Source organism: Cystoisospora suis (genome assembly GCF_002600585.1).
Source record: "Cystoisospora suis strain Wien I chromosome Unknown contig_1877, whole genome shotgun sequence".
Classification (NCBI taxonomy): domain Eukaryota; phylum Apicomplexa; class Conoidasida; order Eucoccidiorida; family Sarcocystidae; genus Cystoisospora; species Cystoisospora suis.
The window spans coordinates 12,908-24,023 of record NW_027154677.1 but is presented as its reverse complement, the minus strand read 5'-3'; the positions used below and the strand labels follow the sequence as shown (position 1 = coordinate 24,023).

At 49.4% G+C, this 11,116-nt stretch overlaps 2 protein-coding genes across 2 annotated transcripts in view; one reads left to right on the top strand and one right to left on the bottom strand.

The window, feature by feature from the left end:
- The window catches only part of CSUI_004133 (cs domain protein), a 7,764-nt gene extending 4,777 nt beyond the window's left edge, over window positions 1-2,987 (top strand). Inside the window, exons 5-6 of the mRNA XM_068064328.1 lie at window positions 771-883; window positions 1,818-2,987. Of these exons, the coding sequence (XP_067923690.1) occupies window positions 771-883; window positions 1,818-1,859 (155 nt within the window). The 3' untranslated portion in view covers window positions 1,860-2,987. The remainder of the gene's footprint in view (window positions 1-770; window positions 884-1,817) is intronic.
- A 1,059-nt stretch (window positions 2,988-4,046) lies between these two features.
- CSUI_004132 (clusterin-associated protein 1) lies at window positions 4,047-8,853 on the bottom strand (the record flags this gene model as incomplete). Its single annotated transcript, XM_068064327.1, has 6 exons — window positions 4,047-4,411; window positions 4,979-5,090; window positions 5,589-6,116; window positions 6,770-6,859; window positions 7,701-7,977; window positions 8,309-8,853. The coding sequence occupies 6 exons, from the start codon at window positions 8,851-8,853 to the stop codon at window positions 4,047-4,049; spliced, it is 1,917 nt and encodes a 638-aa protein (XP_067923689.1).
- Between the last annotated feature and the right edge of the window lie 2,263 nt (window positions 8,854-11,116).

The following is an 11,116-nucleotide window of genomic DNA, read 5'->3' as shown; positions in this document are numbered from 1 at the left end:
GATAGATGACAGACGTTTCATCTATCTGCCTAGCTAACTGTACGTTGTAACCCCAGATACATGTGTCCGTGTAGATGGTTTTCTCTCGGCTGTGCTTAGGGGTTCTCATTTGTGTACATCGATTTGATTCAGTCCAACCAACTATCTGCTGACAATGTCTCTCCTAGCACACAACCTTCACGAACTCCCTCTCTCATATATATATATATATGTATATATATAGACATACAAATGTAATGTGTATGCAGTCACCTCTACTCATATCCGAGGTTGTGTATGTACGTGTCCTTGCATAGAGCTCCTGTCGAGATGTTTCTCTTCTCTGCTGATAGCGTTACGCCCTCATACACACACTCTGATGTAAATGCATGTGCTCGCGTATCTTTGTATGCCCCTACATGTTTTTCGGCGTGTTTCATACATGATGATCAACAAAGAAAGTGTGAGAAGAAGTAAGAAAGAAGACACCCGTTACCCGTACCTCTTCTCGTCCATCTCTCGTACAGCGAATCGTCGTCTTTCCGAGTGAAGACATCGTGTCACCATTGCCTGTAGATAGATACTATTCTTACCATCTCACCAGATCTATACATCCTTTCTAACTGAGAAGATTCTTCTTCTTCTTCTTCGTCAACCGATCATCTTTCACATCCTCTTTCTCGCACATGTGTGTCGTCCTATGTGTACGTGGAGCTTCACGTAACAACCCTGTGTATATCTCTGTGTAGATCTGTACTGGATGTGATGTGTAACTTTCTTTTTCTATGTAGGTAAAGCGGGGAACGTCATGTTGGTCTTGAACAAGCTCTATCAGCCGGTGCAGCCCCAGCAGTGTCGTGTGAGTGTGAAGGATACGAAGATCTCTATAGCTCTGGTTAAAGATGTAAGTGGATGGAGAAGAAGAAGAAAAGACTCTTCACAAGAAAATAAAAAAACCAAGAAGAGAAACTCCTCGCCATAAGATCTTTATAGCTAGGCCAAAATGCACATGATTCTTACTCAGACAAGAAATCGTCTGTATGTAGAGAGAGATAGATATATAGATCAGAGGTTCCCCTTTAAAAGACAACACATCATCCTCTCTTTGTATATCAGCAGCTGAGATAGCATTGGTTCTCTTTCTCTCTATTCGAGGCGAGACTTAGGAAGAGCATGGGATGAGGTGAGGAGTGGAGAGATAGAGAAATCTTGATAGATTGGTAGCTGAAAGATATCTAGATACAATACGGTAGAGTGAACCTACATCTTCAAATACACACAGGTGATCAAGACGAGTGCTGATAGGGCTTAGGTCTAACCATTCGCCCTCACATAGATGCCTTCATGCAAGCAAGTCTTTCTCTCTCTCTATGAATGTATGTACACCTCTTACACGCCAAGGCGTGGGGGTTAGCGTCCTTTTTGTTTCCGAAGGTGTGGCCTATGGAGAAAAAGATGACTGGACTACTCGTATATAAGGCGGTCCACCAGTGAATCTCGTGATGCCCAGGAAAGGAAGTCGATACGCCGCTTTCTTTTTCTCATCTTTTCTAGCAACAATCCATGCGGATACATGTTTAAACTTAAATTCACCGGTCTACCTATATCTTCAATCTATCAGTCGATCCTCCTTTAATCTATCTATCTATCTATCTTCAATCTATCTGCCGTTTATCTATCTATCTTTATCTATCTATAGACGATGAAGGTCGCCATCTTTCCCTCCTTTTGTGCTCCTGGTATTTGTCTCCACCCTGGGGCATTCGGTTTCGTTTCCCTATGAATTTTCCTTTTCTCTTGCTCTCTCATCTGTCTCTTTCTTGTTTTTTCCTGTATAGGATCCTGACCTCACTTGGTTCAGTCTGACACGCTCTCGATGAGTTTTATCCCCCCCTTTTTGCTTCTCTCAACGTACAATGATAGCTAAGTGTCTTCGCTATTCTCGATCTATTTGATAAGAATGGTAGAAAATCTCTCTGCCTCTCTCTTCTTCCTCCGTTGTATGTTCGGAAAGAGGTAGAGCGTTTCGTTGGTTTCTTCTTTCTCTCATCTCTCCTTCGTTCTTTTCTGTCTTCGGGTTATTTCTGAACTCTTGAGAAGAAGAGAGGCTCGAGATAGAAGAAGACGGGGAGATGACGAAGATAGGTAGAGGCCGTTGCTGGGAGAATGGACAGAGGAAAAAAGAACGAAGACTGAGAGAAGAAACAGTAAAGACAACTTCTCGATCCTGGGCCATCGCTGGTCAAATGAGGAGGGACTCCCTCTATATATATTTGTATGTTTTATAGGTATGTGCACATATATGCTAGCAGAGAAATCTTCTGTATACTTCTTTTTATATATACATGGATGATGTATTTCTGCGATAGGGGCGAAGAAGGAGGGAGAGAAGGAGGTGGGAGAGGTGATTTACTATATGGCGAGAGGAGAAAGTGTGAAAAGAGGTACCTTGCATCTTTTTCTTTCTTCTTCATTAAGAAAGGAAGGCGTGAATGGGAATGCTTGGACAGATGGATGAGATAAAGATCGTCACGAGATATCTCTTCATTCATGAAGTCTCTCCTTGTTTTCTCCTTCTTCATCTGGATGACGAGAATGTAGCTCTCTTCTCTTTGCTCCCTGCGTACCTTTCCCTAGTGTATGGTGTCTATAACTATTGTATGGCGAGCTATGGAGAGCCGAAGTCGCTCCTTTCTTCGCGTGCGCCTATCATCATGAAAATGGACACTGATGTTTTCTTTCGTTCGGTCATTCATTCGTCCATTTCTTTCCCTCGTTCTTTCTGTTCTTCTCTGGCACTTCTTTCTGCGGAGCAAACAAAGTCTTCGTACTTGGGCTTTCTCTTCTCTGCAGGAGAAGCAAGACTTCCCTTGCGGGTTCTTTCTTTTTCTTCTGAGTATCTTGTTCGTCTTCCCTGTGTGGTGTACGAACACCGTTGGTGTCTTTTACTATCTGTAAGAAGATGGACCTGCCACACACAGTGAGTTATTTCTGTTTCTGTTAGCGAGTGCTCCTCTTTCTGACGTAAGGAGGCGTCGTGTGTATGGAGACCAATGGGAGGTTACGTTTGATGCAGTTGCGATGAATCTTTTTTTCTGATAGAAATGAGAAGTTCTCCTGTCTCTTTTCTTCTCTGAGCTCTCCCGGATACCATCTCTTCTCTCACACACCACCGTTAGGGTGTTGCTACTACTACTACTACTCAACAAAAGTAGACAAGAAGACTGTGAGGAGAGGAAGGAGGCGACCTTCAACTGTTCCACCGGAGACCATCAGCTTGATCGCCATACTCATGTGGGATAGTCAGGCGTATGTACCGCTGAATATCATTATATACACAGGTATATGCCATGCTATATCGTAGTAGAGATACTCTTACATGTTTCACTCCTACGGCGGTAACTGTTGTATTTAGACACCTGTTAACTCTTCCTTTTTCTAGCAGAACTTCGAACCAGATACTACACTAAGAAGTACGATGTCTGAATCAGAAGATCCAATCGTTCTATACGGTACATGCGGAGGGCCCAATGAAGATGAAGAGGAGTGACAGCTTTCAACTCCAAAGATAGATACGATAGATACGAAAGTACTTGTGCAAAAACACCTTTCTCGTCTTTCACACATCAAAAAGAGGACCACTTGATCATAATCTTCCTGTCATTGGATGAAAAGCAGAAGTAGAGGCATGGTGGTTCTGCAAGATAAGAAGAGGTCTGACACTCTCGGAATGAAGTTGATGCGGTGGTGAAGAAGCGAGGCGCCCCTTCTTTTCACCGAGGAGCGAAACCAAGAAACAAGCTTTTCTTGATGGTTTATGCTGGACGGAATGTTCCTGTGAAGTTCTTATTAAGAGAAAGTAACAGGTCTCATCAGTGACGGAAGTTCGAAGTTCTGGACTTCAGTTTTCGGAGAGCTAGTGCGAGAAGATGTATAGAGATTGGGACAGTTTCTGAGGAGAAAAACTGTGCTTTCATCGCAGACACCAACAGACAGATATTTGTGAGAGAACCTCTCATCCCAACAGAATCCACTTGTGAAGGATAGCTAGAGTGGAACAAGAAAGATTAGAAGAGTGAATCTTCTATAGTTTGCATGTATTCCCTCTGGCGCCGTAACCTCCTCTCTCCAGGAGAGACAAAAGCGTCGGCACTATCGGTGGCCAGCTCATCATCGTCGTCGTCAGCATCAGGTTCATCATAGTCTAGCGAGGAGAAATTGAAGCTCTGAGCCCTTCCCTCTAGTCCATTCTCTCTATTGATTCTCTCGGTACTACGGTGTGAAGGATCTTCCGGTGAAGACGACTTGCTGCCTGGACTGCTTCCGGGGTCACCTTCTTCTTCATCTGAATTGTCGGCACTAGAGAGAATTGTTTCTTTCTGTTTGGCTGTTGTGGCTGACCCTTCACAATGACGGCGATTAAGGGTTTCTCCTGTGGAGGATGGGGGGGAAGAAAGTTAGAATCGAAGCACGAAGAAAGAGCAGCAAGCATATGGTAGAATACGATTGTCGGGCTGTAGGGAAGGGTGCATCGAATGATCTGAAGGCTTTTCTTCTTCTGCCTTCTAAACACCACTTCCGAATTTCTATGGAAGCACCGGATGTACTTGGGCACTCCTGATTTATATACGGTGAACAGTTTTCGATGATTTTGCTAACTCTCTGGAGGAAGAAGTGCGATATGCTTTGAAACTCCAGATCGAAAGAACAACAACAGACGCTCGGTCATTGAGGGGCTTTCTAGCGCAGAAAAAGTCGATGAAAGAACGTCTGCTAACTAACAGTCCCACACCGCTCATAGGCAGCCAAGTGAGAAACGGATTCGGGGCGAGTGAACTTCTGAACAGACTCGGACTTACATAAGGTCCAGACAAGGTCAAATACCAGCATTGTGGACGTTCCCAGACCGAGAGATTTGTAGAAATCGGGCAGAATGAAAGGCCTTTGAAGTCAAGCGATGTCGTAGACAAGCGCCCAGCGTGCGAGGAAATGAACTTACCACCTCGGTTACTGTTTCCGACTGGCTCGCTTTTTCCCTCATCTTTCCCCTTCAGAGAGGCGCTACCGATGTCCTCCCTGACATCGCTATTCTCTGATGCTTCCTTCCTGGACTGAGTAGCACAGGAGAAACTAGAGAACGTAGAGTGAGACAAGACATACTCCTGGGACCCGGGTACTCCCGCCACACAATACGGCATATCTCACTAGCGAGATTCCCGTCTCTCTCTTCCCACCTCTCTCCTTCGTGGAAGGATGTGTGGAGCAACAGCAATCGGTCAGAGCTCTACAAACCCGTGCTTTGTCAACGCCTGTCCACGCCTCTTCAATAAGATGAATGATGGAAAGGTACCGACCACGGAGCGCATTTCCGAACCATTCCTTCATCGCCTTGCCCGCACAGCGGAACTCCCCTCAACGAATTTTGCACTCATTGGCACGTCCCGGTCTTGGGGTACAATATTCAGATGAGCAAAGATGTGCGGCTTTGATCGGGACAGAAGAAAAACACTCTGGTAGTAGTTGTACAGTGCAGCAGATTCTCTAGCTCTGCATCTTGGTCTTAGCGAGACGTATCGCCTGACCGGACCGGCCAGCCATTCACTCCTTACTTGGGTCTCAGTAGAGTTTGTCTCGCCTGCCGTAGGCTTCTCCCTAGTGCTGCTCGCTTCTTCTTCGAGTCGCTTCAGACGTTCACGCCTTGCTCGGTCCTTCTCTCGTATCCGAGAAAAGATCTCTTGCCCCCCCTCATGTTCCGATCTTCTCTGCTGGTGGAAGTATACTGTCTGTTCCTCTTCAGGGTGTGTGGAGCCCGGTTGTCCCATCGCTCGCTTATCGCCACCCGATGGCGGAGGGGACGCAAGCATGGCTTCAAAAGATACTCCCGGCGCGATCCTCTGCGCGTAATCTTCTTTATACACTTGGGAATAATCCTCATCGTCTTCAGAATCGTCCTCATCGAATGCACGGACCAGAAGCTCCGCTTCTTTCTTGAGCTTTTCCTGGAGTTCTTGTAGTAGTTGCTGTTGAGCTTCCCTCTCTTTTTCTTCTTCCCTCCGTCGGCGTTGTGCCTGTGTTTCTAGATACCGTTCATTTCGCACACAGGTAACGTATACCTCATAGGTTTCCTGAAGTTCAGCCTATTTAAAAAAGACAACGGAACAAAAATAAGCCCGCGAGCAGTAAAACACGTCACGGACTCAATCAGCCAACTGGCTAGTCTCTCTCAGGTGTTCACATTCATTCCATTGCATGCACGTACAATCAAGACTCCCTGACACTGCACATGGGGAGGTCCAGTGGGGGTGGTATCCACACAAGGCATACTCATCACACTCTCCAGACGCAAGTGAAGATTGCCTAGGGGAAGAAATCAAGACTGCCGGATGTGGTTCTGCTTCACCAAAGACTGTTTAGCACGGCTCAGTGCATTCCGGCTTTTACCAGACGTCGTACCAGCCGTAGTGTCATTCCAGCACATTACCGTTGGAGATTCTGGACGGCATGCAACGAGAAGAGCTACTAAAAAGAAGTTTGAGCTGCAAGGCTGGATTCAGGCCTCCACTTTCGAAGAGCTGATACCCGAGAAGGGAACCTGTCCTCGGATACGACTGTAAATAGTTACGAGTACCTAAACACCGACGGTGCCACGGCTTTCGTGGATCAGCAAAGAGAAAGCAGAAACGGAGGGAGGCTGTTCGTTGTTCAGTGATAAGAGAATGTATTTGACGGCTGCGTGAGCGAAATGCACGGCCTCTCCTCCATGGATCGGTTTGAAGACGTCTTTCCGTACCATGAGTCTCTCGTAGTTCTCCATGAACGCTGGCTTCAAAGCCTCGAGGGACCTTAAGCGTTTCTCCACTCGGTCGTTATCTTGAGTAATCTGCCACGACAAAAAAGCGCGTGTGCATATTCTAACGGTTTTGCCTGTGACCAAGAGTGACTGCCCTTCTCCCCCTGGTGAGATACTCTATAATCTCTATGGCGCTCAGAGACCGTGTGCTCTGTCTGTTCCGGTTACTGACTGATCTAAGGACAAGCTTTCAGTCTTCAGCAACCAGCAAAGCGATTCTACAGTCGCTCGAGGGGAGGGGAGCTTGCGACTGCTGTTCACACAATGGTGTGCAGATAGATAACAAACTCCGAAGTGCCACACGATCCGATCGTGTCATCCTGATAAAGTCCGGCTGTAGTTTCCTTGCAGCTTCACTCGAGTGCACTGATGCATTTGCAGGGCGAAGCGACGCGTCTCTGTCCTCTCAGCTGGCGCAGATTTGGCAAACACCATGGGAGGTGGATCTGTCTTAGTGCACCCGCTTCCACATATCAATGGAAGAGCTGACGCAAGAAAAACCTATCGGATGCCATTGTCACTCCTGTTTTCAGCGGAAGTGGTTCGTGCGCTGCCACCTTTGATAGAAGTTTATTCGGGTAGAAGGCTCTCTTGTGCCGCGGATAGAATACTCAACCCGTTCGCCTATTTGGAGGGGAGCTTCACGGTGCTAGGCAACGCGTGAACTGACAAACAAGGCAGGTGGCGAGCAGTCTCTAATCGTAACGGCTGTTCCGTACCAAGCAGGAATCTCAGGGCATTTAGTGTCCCCTGGTGTGTGATTTCAGACTGTGTATTCCATAGAGTCTCGCCCCTGTACCTAAAAGGGCGAACGGACGATAGTGATTTGAAGGTCTGACCGGTCTTTCCACATCGCGTTGAAGCTGCCTACTTTCGTCAGCGTCATGTTCGCGCGCTTAACTTCTTTCTCCAAGTGTGTACACTCTGCCTGGGCTTTCTCAAGATCTTGCCTAGCGTTCTGCAGCTGGCTTTCCAGCTGGCCTTGAACAGCGGCTTGCTGGGGGTCAGCCCCACTTTCGAGGTGCAGCCCAAGGTTTTCCAAGAACGCCCGTACGCGGCGTCTGTGTAGAGCGCGGCCGGGATGGTTATGCCTCTCCAAGGTTTGAACCAAGGAGGCGCCCGTCTCTACAAGCTGAAATGCAGCCGAACTGCACAGAACGCATCCACCAGACCACGTCAGTTCGGAGTCTTGATGTCAGCCGACCTCGTAACATAGGGTAGATCATCCCGCGGACAGCTAGCCGGAATCACAAAACGGCACTTCGACCCCGTCCTTGGGGAATAGGAGCGATACCCGCTTGTTGATCAGATGGAATGGTTACGGGCTTCCTTGCTGCGTCCTCGGTCCCTACGCCGTCAGAGTGCTTTGACCGGTCCGGCTCAATCAGTGTGCAGGATGGCTTCGTCATCTCGGACTGCGCACACAGTGCACCTTGCTCCAACAATCCTTTCCACCACAGAGTCGGGATGGGCACTTACCGGGCGTTTTTCAGTTGTTGCAACTTGGTTGCTAACACCATTCGATCCCTGTTTTGGAGGGGAGGGATTACCTCGCCAGGGGGATCTGTTCGCAGCGCGAGGGCGTAGGGCTCCCTGATGGCCAGCGCAGTTTCTGTCTCGGCGACAGGATCCGGTGGCTTTTTCTGCTCTGGCTGGAAAGTGTTAGTTCTGTCTCGAGCATCGTTGACTGCTGTGAGGATGGTTTGACACAGAGCTATCAACTGCTTGACTGCGCCTGTCTCCGCGCTATACATACACTCCAGATCCAGAATAAAGTTAGCGTTCAAGGCAAACACGTTAGCTGCCTGTTCGAGAAATGTAACGCGCTCTTCTTCCGTCTGGAGTGAAGTAGAGGACCCGAGAGCACTCGGGCAGTTGCTGCAGCGTTCAGCGAGCCATCCAAGGAGCCGCGCTATCACTGGGAAATTTGGTCTGGAGGAAAGCTGCTGAAGAGACACTAGAGGCTCTGTATACCCAAGAGCAAGTAGCAGCCCGTTTAGCTGCCGGACCAGTAAAGTCGCCATTATGAGGAACGTCTTGTAGTCCGTATACCCATATAGACGACAGCACCTGCCGCAGGCAGGCGTCCTCTTGGTGCGAGAAGAAGCATGCAAGCCCAAAATGTTCTTGCCGGAAGTTACGTTTGCTCTGTTCGCTCAAGCGGGCTTCACAGACAAGAAACGTGTCAGCATTCGAGCTGGTCGCTGGTCTGCTATTTGAACTCAGCTGGTATGAGGGGTTCCTCCAGTTCAGCGTCCCACCGCGCGCCTAGTCTGACGGTTGTTTGCGGCGCCCGAGTGTGCGGGTGAGACACCTGTCAAGGGAGGCCGGGACGCCGGAAAGAGAAGACCGCGTCGACACAGAATCCTTCTCTTGGGAGGCGTACCAAAAGGGCAAAGGCGCCAGTCACGTCCTCAGTGACAGTATGCAGTGCAAAAGCAACCTGACTGCTTTGCGTGGCCGCAGATACAGAACGAGGGAAGGACAAGATCGTGGCGTCCCCTTGAGAAGAGAGTATCCACTGCAAGACCCTAGAAGTTGGTAGATGACGGCCACCTGCCGAAATCCTTCCCCAGATCGGCTTTTCTCAGCTACGACCACACAGGTTGAAGTGCGGCTACAGAAGCAAAATGAAGGGGAAGAGCTGGTGAACGCCAAATTGGCTGCTCTCGAGCAAGTCTGGAGACAGTTTACAAGGGCATCAGTTCACGTGCTCGTGGAGCCTCGGCCCGCACGCCTTGGTGCTTTTAGATCACGCATTTCGAAATGTTTTTGGCTCCGGCCACACTATAGTAACGTGCAGAGCAGAACCAGACAACAGAGAAGGCAAGTGGAGCTAGTAAGCTGTCCGAAGGCTATTCCAGCCTGCGTGGCGAGGGCACCTCTTCGGCCGCTCACCGCAGCCACACCACGCGGTCCCCCACCAACGTCCCTCCCTCGTCGATGCCACAGTTCAGGTTGTGGCACCATTTCGGTGTCTGACAGCGCCAGCATCGCACAAAATGTCAAAGCGAGTCTCCAGAGCTGTTTTTTCAAGTGTCCGATGTTGTGGGGCCCAGCAAGCCGCCTCGGTGTACACGTAGTACCGCGCATGCCAGGCTCGGCTGCCTGGACAATCGAGACGGTGGACTCAATGAACTCTACTGCCCGCCGAAAAAAAGGGCAGCCTGTATGCTTGCTGTTGTCGAGAAGCAAAATATGTGACCGACCGCTTCAAAACAAGAAGACTTCGAAGAGGGTTGCAGCACGCATTGCCGGTGTGACTCCTTCCGGCTTGCACTAGACCGCGGCGGCCCCAGGTGGGCTCGAGGTCCTACACCAGGTGAAAGAAAAACTTGTACTGTTTCTCCGCCTGAGTCTGCTTTTCGTGGCTTGTGAAGACTGTTCTTGCACGAGAGCCTCCGATCTGTATGCCATTCACCCAGCGTCTTTGTCCCTCGCTTTTCCCTCCCAGCCGAACATATACGGCTACGGGCAGGCGCTCCAAGGGTTGTCTCGCCAGTGCAACTTTCTCTCTGCAGTGATCTCACCGAAGCAAGGCTCTCGCCTCCTCTTGGCGGTCTGCGGGCTAGCGACCGCCGTGAGTGTCGAACTACGGCTCATCAGCTTCGTATCAGGGGGACTTGCCTGTAAACTGTCTACGAGAGGTACATTCTTACGACGTGTGTCTAAGTTCGGACAGTTCATATACGGGGCCCTGTGGACGCTGCAGCAGCCGGTCACCGGTTGCCGATAGGAGACGCCGATGTGTTTGGATTTCCTCGCCCATGTTCTCAGGGGGGAGAAAAGAGACCCAGGAACGTTGGGAGGGGCTTCATTCGTAATCGGATCTTTGACACTGCGAACTGAGGTCCATGTTGTGATGCTTCGGCGGCACTCCCGTTGACGTGGTACCAGACAGGACAGGCAATTTCTTTACTCATTTGCTGTCCGTGAAAGCCTCAGCACAGCTTGGTAGGGATCCGCGTGTTCTTCCAGGACCTCGCACAGCCGTTGCAAGGCCCGAGAATACTCAAGATCCTCTGCCACGCTCCCAAAGTGCCTGCTGGCCGAGACAATGAGGCGGCTTCTCAGGCGGCGCCAATCGAATCCCCGGTCTGAAGGTTGGGACTGGTACCAACAGTAGCAACAGGATGAGACCTGCAGCCAGAGTGCACCACACAATGTCGCTACGAAAATGTACAGTCCTGGCTGGCGAGCAACGTTTTCTTCGTTTTTTTTTTTTCGCTCAGCTGGCCTCCCATTATGTAGGCTCCAGAAATTGGTGTCTGCTCCGCTGACTATCGA